A 16,385-nucleotide genomic window follows, 5' to 3' on the forward strand; every position below is an offset into this window, starting at 1 on the left:
TGTCTCTGATATACAAACTCTTGGCAGTGAAACAAACTTTTTTAAATGTTTTTGAATAATTTCTAACATAACTAAGAAATGACAAGTCTTTGTTATATTGTTTCATACCATATAACTCGTAAAGAACGTTCCTGCATCTGTGTATACTAGGAGTTGCCCATTGGCTGAATGGTAAATCCTTGGTAATAGTTAAAGATTTAATTTTAAATATTTTTTCATATTCACTATGAATGAACTTAAAAAGATTTGTAAACATTTCACAAGGATTTTTATGAAAGGATTGATTATTCAGGTCAGGTAGTTTATTATCAATATTATTTCTAAATGTATGAATGCCTTTTCTAGTTATTGGCCTAACATTAATTCTTTTAAATGTAGGTATGCAATCCCATTCAAAAACTACTTTCTGGCCACAGTGATCCGAAGTTAGCATGTTGAGAATATATTTTTCTAAACATTTGCAATCGCAGTATATATTATCAATACAAGTTGCAGAAGGAGGTGTTATTCGTGTGGGCTCATCAAAAAGTTTATACAGATTAAATGAATGAAACAAATTAACTATTCGTGTTGCCGTTTGTGTGTGTGAAAGTAAATCAATATTAAAATCACCACATACTATTACCTTCTTTTTACTCCTGCCTAAACGCTTTAATATTTCTTCCATGACTGTCTCAAACAAATTATAGTCACTGGAAGGAGGTCTGTATACGCAAACAATAATGTAACGCTCAAGCTCAACACAGGACAGTTCAATGGTGCGTTCTACAGAAAGGCTAACAATGTCAGTTCGTTCCTTGCATTTTAAACTATTGTGTACAAAAATAAGAGAACCTCCATGAATAGCATTTGTCCTAAAGTATATACTTTTTAATTTATAATTATCAATATTTATTAACAACTGACATTGTTTAAGCCAATGTTCTGTTACACAAAATATTTTAATTCTATTATGATTTAAAAATAATTCTATTTCTAATAATTTGCTAGCCAAGCCTTGAATATTTTGATGTACAATGGAAAAAGGCTGCTTAGCTGTTGTCTTACATACTAGTTTAAATCTAGCTTAGGGCTAGTTTGTCTATCAACACTTAACCTAGGTTTATGTATAAAATTACTACTACATAAAATTATAGTAGATCGATGGTCTGCTACTGAACATGTATCAGACTGGTTAATAATTTTATATGCTATTAACATAGCAAGTTCTCTCTTATATCTAGATGGCAGATACACTGTATTCTTTGTCAAACAAAAAGATTTTGTACAAGAATTTATGTCAAAATATATAAATGCATCACTATGATGATTTGTTAAATTATATAATTTTAAATTAATATTATAGATAAATTTGTTTTGATTTTGTGTCAAGCCAGGCAAATATGGCAATGTACACAACATAAATTTGCATTTTGTCTCACTACTAATTTTCAACATTTTTTGAAATCCTATATCAATGTCATGTTTTTTTAAATTAAAACTATCTCCGTATAATATAATAACAATACTATTTTCCTTAAAACTAAAATTATCTAACGAATTCATGATATATGTAAATGAACTATTAGGAGTGCAAAAATTGGTTACTTTATGCCCTAAGTTGTTAAGCAAAGCGCCAAATCCCTGACCTATACTATCTGACAACACAACAATTTCCTGCATGGAAAGATGTTTTGTTTTACTAGATGAAATTGTTGCCGTTGGTTGGATACTATGTATGTCAGTGCAGTCAATGGGCTTATGGGGCGACGGTTGCTCATTGTCACTTATGGAACACTGACATACATAATTATTGGTCATGGACTCGAAGCGATCCATATTTTCATTGCTTAACTTTATTAAGTAATCTGCCTCTTTTATGTGTTCATTAATTTGTAACTGGGCAGCAGAATATTCTTGTTTGAGGTCATGTAATGTATCATTTAATGAATCTATTTTCTCCTGGAGTTCAGTAGTTTCTACTTCATATATCATTTTATAATGTTCTAAGTCCCTATGATATCTATCTAACTCTTTCAAAAGGCTTTTATTTTTATTTTGCAATTGTGCTACATTTTTTATTGAAAACCTATTTCTAATAACTAATTTAGTGCGTTTAATAAACCTACTTAATTTGAGATATTTTTTTAATTTATTGTGTGAATTTAACTTGATTTTTCTATTGTTTTCAAAGCCACTTAACTGTCCACATTCAAGCAGCTCACCAAAAAGACTGTTGGATGAATTGCATAGCCGCTTGGAGTTATCCTCCTGAACCTCCATTAAACTGCATTCCAGTTCTACGATACGACTGAGAGCCTTCTCGTGGTCATTGGAACACTGTTGGAAGCTGTCAACAAGGTCTTGAAGGGCTGTGCATTTGTTTTGGCTGTCCATATATTGAGTGTGGAGTTCAGCTAGCTCGGCCTTCAGACTAGTATTCTTGTTTATTATTTGCTGGATTTCCACCTCATGTTCCTCTCTCTCCAGCAAGAGTTGTTCACACAGGGATTGAGAAGCCTTTAAATCCTGTAGTGTGGCCTTTAGTTTGTTTTCCATATCTTTGGCCACTGCCTTGCGGGTCAGCATGTTGTAATTTTAGTTGCTGAAACAGGTGAAATAGATGTTAAAAAGTGTATATAATAATATGATACAATTAAAACAATTTTGCTTGTGTTAGATAGGCTTAATATGGTTTAATTATAAGAAAAGAGTAGATAGTGAATAGATAAGATATAGGTTTTGTATTAGAACTGAAGTATATTTTGTCTGGAGCTATTAGTTTTTGTCCTCTAAATTGCTTCCAACTTGTCAAGCAAAGTGAGACGATAACTATGCGCTCATGTATTTATTGTGACGTTACTCATAAAATATGAGCAGTGTTATTAGTTTAAATGAATGTGAATGTTGTGTGTATCTATAAATAAGATATATTAAAACTAGTACTCCCCTGGTTTTATCCAAGAAGAAATTCGAATTTGAATTTCCGTTGCCGTTGACATCCACGTTATACAAAACGCAGCTTCAGTCACGTAATTATACGTATTTCACATTAAATAACACTTGTACGTTGATAAGATAGTTAACTATTACTCAATCAATTTAAATGCAGTATATCCTCTGTATAGCATTGCATTTATGACTATTGATAAACTTAATTCACCCGTAAACACGAGAAGCAGGCACGGATAGCGATATAGCAAGAACTAAACCAGCAAAGTTTAGTTCGCTTACCAGACTTATATTTTAAAAGCCGTATAGTCTGTACATTTCATTTATTGCCCCCCCCCCCCCTAAAAGCAAAGAAATGAGAAGTCATTTGGCAGAGCTTTCTCGTAAAGGGTAGGGGTTCCAAGTTTAAAGCAGATACGAATCTAACGCATTCTCATTTCAGTCACCTGTCGCACCCACTGCACTCACACCTTACGCTGGCTGCAGCGAGGCTCTCCGCGAAGCCTTCTTACGGAGAAACATCCCATCGGAAGCTGTCGAACTAATGTTGGCATCGCTTTCCAGTAACACTAAGAAGCAATATAACGTAACTTATAAACTATGGTGGCAATTATGTCTAGATAGAAATATTTCCAATTTTGAAAGTACAGTAGCGACAGTTATATCGTTTTTAACAAATGAGTTTAACAAAGGGGCTTCATATGGTACTTTAAACTCGCACAGGTCTGCCTTGTCTTTAATCTTAGGAAATAATATCGGGTCGGATGAATGCATAAAACGACTCCTAAAGGGAGCATTCAAATTGAAACCCAGTAATCCTAAGTACAATAATTATTCTTGGGACCCACAATTAGTTTTGAACCATATCTCAAGCTGGTTTCCTAATATAAACATTAATTTGGAGCAGTTGACTAAAAAAATAGTAATTTTACTTGCGCTGTGTACAGCACAGCGGGTCCAAACTTTATCCCTTATCAATCTTAATAATATTTATTTCTCAGACAGTGGAGCTAAGATTTTCATAACAGACTTGATAAAAACTTCGGCTCCGGGTAGAGATCAACCCCTTCTTATACTTCCATACTTTAAAGAAAATATAAGTATTTGTCCCGCTACTGCACTTTCTGATTATATCAATGTCACAAAACATTTGAGGAATGAGGAGGACAATAGATTAATACTAACTTTTAAAAAACCTAATAAACCCGCCACAACTCAAACAATCAGTCTTTGGATCAAAAACGTGTTATCGGAAAGTGGTGTCAACATTTCAATATTTAGTTCACATAGCACAAGACACGCTTCAACATCTACTGCTTGTGCTAGTGGTGTATGCGTTGATAATATACGTAAAACTGCTGGCTGGACTAAACATTCCGAAACCTTTGCAAGGTTCTATAAACTTAATGTAGTTAATGAAAACGAATTTGCAGAATCAATTTTGCAAGAATAATGTTTGATTATATTTTTGTTAATATACAAAATAAAACTAATAATATCTATATATGTTTTATTCTAAACTTGCACCCAAAATGATTCTTACAAAACTTTTATCTCTTAACATCTACATAGTGAATAATATCTGAAGAATGAAGCGATGAAATATAATATATGATCAAACGAACTTCAGAGTGAAGTTCGATCATTATTATATGAATCGCTTCATTCGAAGATATTAACACCCACCACACCCTAACCCAAAGTTTTGTAAGATTACAGACTCTAAAAATAACGAATATCGTACAAAGCGAGCAAATACTTGTCAGGTCGTAATACCCACAATTAATAAAAAATAAAATCTAAAGGCGTGCGTAGTTGCTAGCATTGAAAAAGGGAACTACATAGTAAATAATATCTTCGAATGAAACGATTCATATAATAATGATCAAACTTCACTCTGAAGTTCGTTTGATCATATATTAGTACATTTCGCATTCAAATCATTCAAAATTATTGTAAAATACACGATGAAATTCGAAAATTTAGTTAAAAACATACTTTGTATAGAACGAATTGTAAAAACGCGTTCACTCGAACTAAGTAAGTATCTAATATGATATCAATAAACTAATCTGAATTATTACTGACTCTACAATTCCTATTTTCATTAAGTATTCCAATTATCTTAATATTAGATACCCAATCTCGATTAAACGCGTTTCTATCTGTGCTTTTCCGTAAATCGTTGTTTCATTTTCGAATGTCACTTTTAAAGTAACAAAACACGGCTGACCTACCGTGTTTCGAACAAAATGCATGAAAACTTTCATTAGTAGATAGTTAAGTCTTGTATTTTAAAAGCATGCAATAATTTGTATTTCATTCAAAAACATAATTCGTTTATCGAAACGTTTTTTGCTTAAAACGGTTTCACAATGCATTTTTCTAATTATTATTTTCATTTCAATAATTAGTTACCTAGCCAAATTATTACAAACAATATTTTCGCTCCAACTCCAAGGTATCGTATTACGAGTAGGTACGAGTTAATTGTGTCTTTATGAAGTATAGTAATAAAAAAAAACAAAATAAATCTCGTGTAGAGCCATTTAAATCTCGATAATTATTTCTATTAATATTACCTATAGGTACAAACTTTTAAAACTGTCAATTAATGTCAATTGCGCGGCAAATTTGTATTTTTTTTTTCTTTTTGAAAATTTCATCATCTGTTGTTTTACAGTATTTTTCTATGAAAATATGTGCAGTTTACAATAAAAACTACGTATATCGAAACAATACAGCTTTGTCTGAATATTAAAATATTATGTTCTCAGTTCAATTACATTATTACTATTTTCGTACATTTCGATATCAGTTGAAAATATTGTATCATATAAAATTTTTGGTTAATGCAGCTGGTATAACAAGGTAATGCGCTTTCGTGTTTTAACTACATAATTAGTTCAATATTAATTTAGCCGTAAAATACGTTATTTTGTTATTAATTTGAATAATATTATTGTAAGGAATCTAATTCAGTGTTAGATTTTCAAAATTAGATTAAGGATAATTTGTAATAATTGAAATAAATATTTTTGGATGTACATACTGGTATTTTTATTTTATTCCCCTGTGCTCATATTATGTCATGAAACCTTTCAGTAGATACATGGACGAAATCGCAGCCAGCGCCCAGCAGCAATTAGCTATAACATACCTATAACTTTAACTTCCTTGTTCCTTTTGGCGTCGTCCGTGACTGTAACTGTACCTAATTGTGATTGATTTAATTAAAACAGTTTCTAATAACTCGTAAATCCGTTTTTTATTTACAACAACAACTATAAATTGCCGCGTTCCTTTGACTCGTGGCGCATTCGTAAGAATCGTGCCTAGGGGCTCGGACGTTGTTTATACGACGTTCGACCCAACTACCCTCACATTTACTTATAAATATAGAAGTTGTTACTTTAAAAGTGACATTCGAAAATGAAACAACGATTTACGGAAAAGCACAGATAGAAACGCGTTTAATCGAGATTGGGTATCTAATATTAAGATAATTGGAATACTTAATGAAAATAGGAATTGTAGAGTCAGTAATAATTCAGATTAGTTTATTGATATCATATTAGATACTTACTTAGTTCGAGTGAACGCGTTTTTACAATTCGTTCTATACAAAGTATGTTTTTAACTAAATTTTCGAATTTCATCGTGTATTTTACAATAATTTTGAATGATTTGAATGCGAAATGTACTAATATATGATCAAACGAACTTTAGAGTGAAGTTTGATCATTATTATATGAATCGTTTCATTCGAAGATATTATTTACTATGTAGTTCCCTTTTTCAATGCTAGCAACTACGCACGCCTTTAGATTTTATTTTTTTTTAATTGTGGGTATTACGACCTGACAAGTATTTGCTCGCTTTGTACGATATTCGTTATTTTTAGAGTCTGTAATCTTACAAAACTTTGGGTTAGGGTGTGGTGGGTGTTAATATCTTCGAATGAAGCGATTCATATAATAATGATCGAACTTCACTCTGAAGTTCGTTTGATCATATAGGTATTATATTTCATCGCTTCATTCTTCAGATATTATTCACTATGTAGATGTTAAGAGATAAAAGTTTTGTAAGAATCATTTTGGGTGCAAGTTTAGAATAAAACATATATAGATATTATTAGTTTTATTTTGTATATTAACAAAAATATAATCAAACATTATTCTTGCAAAATTGATTCTGCAAATTCGTTTTCATTAACTACATTAAGTTTATAGAACCTTGCAAAGGTTTCGGAATGTTTAGTCCAGCCAGCAGTTTTACGTATATTATCAACGCATACACCACTAGCACAAGCAGTAGATGTTGAAGCGTGTCTTGTGCTATGTGAACTAAATATTTCTGGGTCATCGTCATCTTTTCTTTTAGGTACCACTTCAATATTTAGCTCTGGTAAAGATTCACTCGAGTCAGTACTGCTGCGTCGCTCTCGCGATTCTGATGAGGGAGATAACCCTGAAAGTAAATGAACAATGATTTAGTTATTATACCTTTTCTTTATTTTTCCGATCGCATTGGAATCACTACATAGTATAAAACAAAGTCGCTTTCTCTGTCCCTATGTCCCTTTGTACGCTTAAATCTTTGAAACTACGCAACGGATTTTGATGCGGTTTTTTTAATAGATAGAGTGATTCAAGAGGAAGGTGTATATGTATAATAATTAAATTAAATAGTGGAGAAGTACTGTTATTTTTGAGGTTTCTAATGTGATGCCGTAAATAATTACATTTTTTCCTCTTACCTACATTGCAAACGCAGGCTAAACCCTACGAGTTTTATCAAAATAATGTACTAAGTATTGAAAAGGTCTACAGAAAAGTCCGTGATGGTATATATTATGTCTATCTCTTATGGATAACCCACAATAACTTTCTTTTGTCATTTACTTTAAAAATTGCGGGACGTAGCGTTTGCGGCGGTACCGGCCGGCCGCCATTGCACCCGTGCGAAGCCGGGGCGGGTAGCTAGTTTATATATAAAGAATAGTTTATGAGCAAACATAAACTACAAGTATCTTTTGCACATGATATCCCTCATAGAAGTGGACTTCATCACAGGGCCGTAGCTAGTCGAATTTGAGGTAGGGCAGCGGTTCATCATCATTATCTCCAGCAAAATTAGCCATAAGAGGTTAAAAAATACTAATAGCAGTACAGGCTTCTATTTTGATAAAATAAATATTGTCTCAACTTACTTGGTTCCTCCTCAAAATATTCTTCATTACTTAAGCGCGACATATTTAATTAATAGAGTTTTGTTTGATTTAACAATTAAATGAGATTATCGTGTTTAAAAAAATACTCTTGAAGAGGGTAGACGTGAATTAAAAGAATTCTAATTACGATGATCTGGGATCAGGAGTTGCCATTTGAAAAAAAAAGAAGAAGAAGAAGAATTACGATGATAGTCATGCCTAAACTGTGAACACGAAATGAAATGAGATAACTAAATAAACATTTAATTAAGTGTACAAATTGTATTTATCCATATAAAAATTCGCCAGTGTGATTCGTTTTTGGTTCAAGCAGTCACAAAATTCATCGATTTACCTATACTTTATATAATTATCTGTGTTCAGAGTATTCGGCCTGATTACCGGCTGTATGCCTATTTACCTAATATGTAGTATAAAAAATTGTCCCTGGAGTAGCATAAATGGCGAAAAATCGCCTACGTTGGCAACACTGATTAAAAACAAAAATTAGCATCAAACTTGTGTTTAGCTATCGGTTTAAATGTGTGGGTTTGGCGACAGTGGTTTTCATATTAATAATTATGACACTATAGCACTTCTATTTGTTTTAATTGCTCCGAGGTTTTTACTGTTCTGTGCCCGAGACCAGTGTTGCCAGCAAGACTAACATAAAATTTGCTAAATGGCTGTTAAAATTTTGCCAAAATTTTGCTAAAGGATTTATAATTAAGCTAAATATTTTGCTAAAAATTTTTAATGTCAAATAAAACGACATTTTACTTAAAATTTTATATATCCAACACATTTATTTACACATAATATGTAAATAATGACATCATAAATAATAACATCTCTTATTCGAGTGTGTTATTATCAAATAAAATATTAATATCTTGGTCTTCATCCGCAGCCGACAATGTTGACGTAGACGTGGAAGCCTCATTGCCAAGACTATATATTTCCTTGGTGCCTATAGAGCGCAGTACATTATCCGGAACTGTGTAAGAGTAGCAGCATTTTCCTGCCCTCTTTAGGTCGAATCTTATGTATAAAATGGCATTTAAAGTTTTTACCGACAAACGGTTGCGAAGCTTAGTTTTGACGACATTCATTTGGCTAAAAACACGTTCTATTTCCGCGTTGGAATGTGGTAGTGATAATAATGATATTGCCAGCTGTGATAAATCTGCAAAAGGGTTATTACCAGCTGCGTCTTTATAATCCATTACTTCATTCCAGAATTCCAAGGTGGAAGTTGTGCATGTCCATGAAATGTCGACTAAATTTACGTATGCAAGGTAGCAAAACTGTAGTTGGTTTCATATGGTTTTACTTTTATTATATTATAATATTTTATATGCTAAAAAATAAGCTATATGCTAGACAACAAATAAAAATGCTAAACAATGTAAAAATATGCTAAATTTAGCATAAATTATGCCAAATTGGCAACACTGCCCGAGACGTTACTCTAGAAATCGAAATCTGACATCAGTAATCGAATGCAGTGAATAAAAATCATCATAATAATAAATGCGTTGTGTTTTTTTATTAAACTTGCCCTTTTTTTGCTCCTTAAATTTACGAAAGAAAGTATACTACTTTAAAAGGGATTCGCTTGATGAATTTTAAAATTGACATGTGTATCAAGTTCGAGCGACACATGTTTCTAGTCCGTATCGATTAATTCACTATAATCGATGTTTCACTTTCTAAGCAGGTTACCTCTCTTCGAAGATAAATTTGATAGACGTCAAAATTCAAATCAATGTTGTGTACCTACAAGTTGCGACTTGCGTATTTTGGCTGTTTGGGCGTTTGGCATGGTTTTAACAGTTGACTGTTGAAGATTATGAAAACAAAGAAAATAATAAGGTTGATGGTTCATAATAATTTCATATCGCCGATCTTCTCATTACAGAAAGTGCATATATTGCTATTAATTATGTTCAGTCTTGCAAGGTGTGAAGTGATTTATTGGTTTATTGTGGCCAAATCTTAATCTGTTGATTGTGATGATAAACTCACGACTAGTTACATCCAGCTCATCATACCAAGGTCTTCTCTGTAAATCTTCTTGAATATTTCCATACCATTTTCCTTTAAATTTCTGATCCTACTTCCAGAATTCTAACCACGTACTATTTAACGAGACATTTACATCGGAATACTCTACTCTACTCTACTACTACTACTCTTACTACTACTACTACTCTTTCAAATAAACTCACCCGCAATTTTTTACTTTTTGTCAAGGTGTACAAGTTTATAATATTATTCTAAAACGTTAGAAGTGAATTGTAAATCCTTTGAAATAAATGTATCTAAATCTAATTTACTTTTTGGTTCTTATTTGATTAACTTTTCATCTGGGATTGTTAATATATTATATAATATAAAAATTTGTGTGATTTATTGGTAGGTATACTATCTGTACACCTTACTCTTTCAAATAAAGAAATAAGTAATTACTTATGTATTCAAATTCACATTGGCGTCCATATATTCTGTGCCTCCAGTGAATAAGGGAATAACTCAAAAACAGCACTTTTCAGGAGAGACAAAAAACTATATATCAATACTAAATCTTTATTAATTCAAAATTTTAAGCTTGTATGTGTAAGATATGATGTTAGACTATATTTTTACATATGAACACATGTTGTAACAACCCCAGAAATATACTTTTTTCGTGTTTTTTTGTAGTTGTGGCCTTATGAACGAGTACTTCATGGAATAACTCAATGTATTCACATAATTTTTTTTTTACTCTTTGCAATATAACGACTTATGCCCTTATGCACTATGTTCATAATCGCACAACACGACTTATATTATTGCCAGTTTTGGTTTTATAGAAATGATGTGACTTATTATGCTTGAAATTTGTGTACTTTATGACTCAATTGAGGCTTTTTAGTGGAAAAACTATGCACGTAGCTTGAAAAACGAATGAAATCAACGGGTTTTTTTTATCGTTATTAGATAATAAAAACAAAACATCATTTAGGTATTTATGCATTTAACCCTAGAAGTCCAATCTACGTAAATTTGACGTATGAACTCTTCTATATTTACCATCGAATCGCTGCAAAATCCAGAACCAACTTATTAGCCGTCGAGACCTAGCAGTACATAGTTGGCTCATCCATGTAAATTCCGCCATTTGGTTGTAAAGAGGATGTTGTGCGTCATTTTGACGTATAATTGGGCTTTTCGTAACTTTTAAAATTGTTTCAAATTTTTATTTTGTGATTTATTTGAATGATTTTTTTCCAAGTCACGTTTCACATGATATCTATAGTATTATACTATAGATTGAGTATAAAATGGGATCCAGACAACTTTTATACTAGGACGAAAAACCTTCAATTTTAGTAAATGACGATTATTGTCCTCCGCTGGATTTGGACTTCAAGCAAAGGGATTGGGTGGCTGAAGATGTTGTCCGGAGTAAAACCGAATATGTTATGGGGTTTTGTTACCCATGTATAATGAAAGTCGTAGATTGTAAAATAAACCTTTAATCGATCTTTCAATAATACAGTACTATGTTGTTAATGCTATACAATGTTTCACCAGTCACCACAATGAGTCTAGTCTGTACAGGTTAGCAGGAGACAATCATTGAGTATTGGTATTAAATACGTATCAACTGCGTATTGCGTTTTGCGTATTAACTATTGTCCTAGTGAATCATTTTCACTATCGTCGAATCAATTTAAAATTCGATCAAGTGCGTTCCGTTTCGGAACGCCACAGATAATAAAATATAGATAATAAAAGTGGCAACGCCACAATGTCATGGTGGTATACATTGAGGATACAAGCACTATAAAGAGATAAGAGAAGCCCGAAAACCATATTCCTGTATGTTCAGTTAATACAGGAAAAGTTATAGGTGGTCAGTGGCGATATTTTACGGCATGATATAGAATTTTAACAATTTCTATATCATATAATATCAAAATAATGTAGATAAATGCTAATGCTTCCTTCTAGGGAAGCGCGCTCCATCATAGGCCACATCTCAGCTTACCATTAGGCGAGATCGTGGTCAAGCGCTTCCCTATCACACAATAAAAAATAAAAAAAAAATAAATAAATAAAATACAATGAGCCGCAAAGATTTTATGAAAAAATTAAGCACAGATTTGAAGGTGCCTTGGATGCAAATACGACTTTTAAAACTGTCAATTAATGTCAATTGCGCGGCAAATTTGTATTTTTTTTTTCTTTTTGAAAATTTCATCATCTGTTGTTTTACAGTATTTTTCTATGAAAATATGTGCAGTTTACAATAAAAACTACGTATATCGAAACAATACAGCTTTGTCTGAATATTAAAATATTATGTTCTCAGTTCAATTACATTATTACTATTTTCGTACATTTCGATATCAGTTGAAAATATTGTATATTTAGGAACAGAAGTGGGAATGAAATAAAAAACACAACGTTACAATTATTTACAAAACTCGTTAATAACTTTATTAACACTAATACCATTTAAATTTAAAACCAAGAACACGAAATACAAAATACAAAATTATAAAATAATTTTACACTAATTCCACAATAATTTCTTTAAACATTACAGTAAAAAAATCTTATACAAAGGAAAATAACTAGGCAGTTGACTTCACAAACGGGCAGAGTTGTAGTATGTCAATTGACTCGCGACGAATGGTGCCGCGAATGAGCGCGCCAGCGCTTTTATCTGCAATCCGCCACCACTTGTCATCCCCTCTATTGGCGCTGTTTTAGTTTTTGTCTAACACGGCCTCTCCTGACTGGAGGACGTCCTCGTTCTCCTTTGTTTTATGCGGAGAAGTACAGGCTCCTCTCGAAGTGCCTGATGCAGGTTCAACAACAACGACTGGGTCATTTGTGGACTCCTCATCTTCAATACTGGCAGCATCTGGGAAGGATTAATGATAAGGTATTAGCAACTAATAAACATTACACTCCCCTTATAACAGGTAAGCGCAATACACAGAGAGGAAGCACTACGTTCGCTATCTCTGACACCAATGACAGTATAACATGGGCACAACGTTCGCGTATTATACTTTACGCATATAAAATAAAACGACCATATGACATAGGCACGACGTTAGCATATCATGAGTCCAAAACAAATGACGTATAACATAGGCACGACGTTAGCATATTATACGTTACGCATATAAAATAAAACGACCACATGACATAGGCACGACGTTAGCATATCATGAGTCCAAGACAAATGTATAACATAGGCACGACGTTAGCATATTATACATTACGCATATAAAATAAAACGACCACATGACATAGGCACGACGTTAGCTTATCATGAGTCCAAGACAATTGTATAGCATAGGCACGACGTTAGCATACTATACGTTACACATAGAAAATAAAACAACCACATGACATAGGCACGACGTTAGCTTATCATGAGTCCAAGGCAATTGTATAGCATAGGCACGACGTTAGCATACTATACGTTACACATAGAAAATAAAACAACCACATGACATAGGCACGACGTTAGCTTATCATGAGTCCAAGACAATTGTATAGCATAGGCACGACGTTAGCATACTATACGTTACACATAGAAAATAAAACAACCACATGACATAGGCACGACGTTAGCTTATCATGGGAAAACTATAATTTGTGACATAGGCACGTCGTTCGCTTATCACAAATTAGGGATCAGCTCACCCTCAAAAAACGCAGCACATGTCTCAGGAGTCCACTCCCCACGCCACGGCACCATGAATTCTGTCGCAGCTTGCGTCGATTTGCCATAAGAGCCCTCCAGTAACTGCAGCTCGTATCGACCGTGGGGAAGCGTTTTGACCACGCGATATGGGCCGCGCATACCCGAGTCGAGTTTGCCAGTTGTTTGAGCCTGTTTTATAACAAAAAGCAAAGAATTAATTTCAAATAACCGTGATGCCTTTCGGCTAGCATTCACAGTTTTGTCTTGCCAACGTTGGTTATATTTTTTTTAAACGCTCAGAAACACGTTGTCTACGCATTTCTCGTAATGCGTCGCGATTGGGACGAGAGCCTTCTAGTGCGATGTCACCAATGAGGTAACGTAAAACAGGTCACGCAGCTTTAATACCCACCAATAGATTCAGAGGTGAAAAGCTTGTAGTTTTCTGTTTTGTAATGTTCAGAACCAGCTGTAGTCGCCATATGACATCAGACCAATCATTTTGTCGGTGATTGCATTCTATACGAACCATGTTGAGTAAGGTTCGACAATAACGTTCAACCTGCCCGTTTGAATTATGCATCTCTGGTGTTATGAGATGCATGTCAATGCCCAAGTCAGTAAAAAGTTTTGTTATTTCTGAACTCTGAAACATTCGACCCCGATCTGCCACAAATAATTTTAGAGGTCCCAAACAAAGAGATAACATTATAAAAAAATATTTTTAATTCAGTGGAATCTTGACCAAACATAGGATACAAATTACAAAAGACAGTATTTGGAAAAATGTGCGTTTTTATGTGCTATACATATCAAACAATGGTCAATGTATTTTTTTTTACAAATAATAACACCAACCAGATAGTGTCTATAATTTTGCAAGGCCTTTACAACGGCTAAAGTTTCAAGTTTCCAGCTCATAGGAATGATACCTTGGCTCAGCACCTTGAGTTTGTTTACTGAAGTAACTCACCACCCGCTTATGCCCCTTTTCATGAACCTGAAGAAGCACTGCACCATATCCTATACAGCTGGCATCTATATGAACTTCAATAGGTAAAGCCGGATCATACATAGCTAACACAGGTTCACTGGTAAGATGAGAAATAATTACTTGGCGTGCTTCTTCTTGTTCACTACTCCAAATAAAAGGTACCCCTTTTTTCGTCAACTTTGTAATAGGCACAGCCTTTATAGCAAAGCCAGCTATGTAACGTCGAAAACAACTTGAACTGTCTGGTTTGTTTAACGGTCTTTGGAATCGGTGCTTCGACCAAAGCTTTAATCTTTTGACCACTCGGTCGTACCTGACCCTGACTAATCGTACGTCCCAAATATTCGATTTAAGTAGATAGAAAAGAGCATTTCTTTAAATTTATGGAAAACTCCGCGCTTGTAAGAGTTTTAAGAACTCTACGTAAAATCGACAAACCCTCCTCAACCGTACCGCTCATAATGAGGACATCATCGACGTAAACTAGGGCTTCACGATTTAATATATCGGTGCCAATGATGATTGGTGTATTCATCAATTTTGAACTAACTACGTGTAAATCTACTTCTAAAGTAATTTCATCATCATCATCATCATCATAATACCCGGCCGTTCTGAAAATGAATGCCCTAGAAGCACTGGATAGTTAATGAGGTTATCATTAATAACTAATATTTCTATATCTTTTTCAGTAATTCCTTGTACCTCAATATTAACTAACGACTTACCGATAGGCTGGTACGGTATATTGCCTAGGCCTTTTAGTAAGGGTAAATCATTTGTGGTCCAATCGAACCCTAGATTTAGGGCGTCCGTCAACCGAATTAGAGTACATTCGCTCCCTAAATCTAAATGACATTGGACATTTACTCCGTTAATACGTATAGGAAAAGTGTAAATACTCGCCGATTGTTGACTAGAGATTTTCAACACGGTTTTTTCCTTATCTAGCTTTTGAGCGGGTTCCATTTTAGAACACGCATTAGACAAATGACCTAATAAATTACAACGACTACACTTTAATAACGGTTTATTGCATTTATAGCTGGGGTGACCTACTTCGTTACAATTGAAACAAGTTATCCGACCCGGTTCGAATCTATTCGGCTTATTCAAGACCCTATTTGAATTATTTGGTACCGGCCGTTTATCCCTATCTCGAATTGATCTTTCGGTATCCCTAGAAACGCCTGGTTTAACAGTTTTAAAAAATTTGAGTAACTGTTCAGGTTCAGAAAATTGTGCCGCTTGAGCTCCTAGTCTAATACCCCTATCTTCAATTCCATAAATTAGACAATCAACTGCATTTTTGCCATATATGTTGCAACGGTTTAGTAAGTTAATTTTAGTGTAATAATATAATTCGAGAGATTCACTAAACCGTAGTTTTTTATTCAACACTAGCTGTGCCCGCGACTTCGTCCGCGTGGAATAGTGACTGCATAGTAGTTACTACTTAACACACAATTATTGAGTAAACACGTCTTGAAACACGTACTATCATATACAACTAAATTATAAGTACTTAC

The 16,385-nt window shown here is 33.6% G+C and overlaps 2 protein-coding genes across 2 annotated transcripts; both read right to left on the reverse strand.

The window, feature by feature from the left end:
- Positions 1-492: 492 nt before the first annotated feature.
- Positions 493-3,067, reverse strand: LOC149895126 (uncharacterized). The gene has a single exon (XM_090119293.1). It carries the CDS (start codon positions 2,566-2,568, stop codon positions 1,051-1,053), a length of 1,518 nt encoding a protein of 505 aa, XP_089975419.1. The 5' UTR covers positions 2,569-3,067; the 3' UTR covers positions 493-1,050.
- A 9,538-nt stretch (positions 3,068-12,605) lies between these two features.
- On the reverse strand, positions 12,606-14,596 carry LOC149895127 (uncharacterized). The gene is made up of 2 exons (XM_090119266.1): positions 13,862-14,596; positions 12,606-13,067 (listed from the first exon to the last, which is right to left on the reverse strand). The coding sequence occupies exons 1-2, from the start codon at positions 14,019-14,021 to the stop codon at positions 12,910-12,912; spliced, it is 318 nt and encodes a 105-aa protein (XP_089975392.1). The 5' UTR covers positions 14,022-14,596; the 3' UTR covers positions 12,606-12,909.
- Positions 14,597-16,385: the final 1,789 nt, after the last annotated feature.

The sequence above is a fragment of the Colias eurytheme genome, chromosome 32 (genome assembly GCF_061535395.1).
Source record: "Colias eurytheme isolate Ceu_HAF_F1 chromosome 32, ilColEury1 Martin Lab GWU primary, whole genome shotgun sequence".
NCBI lineage: Eukaryota > Metazoa > Arthropoda > Insecta > Lepidoptera > Pieridae > Colias > Colias eurytheme.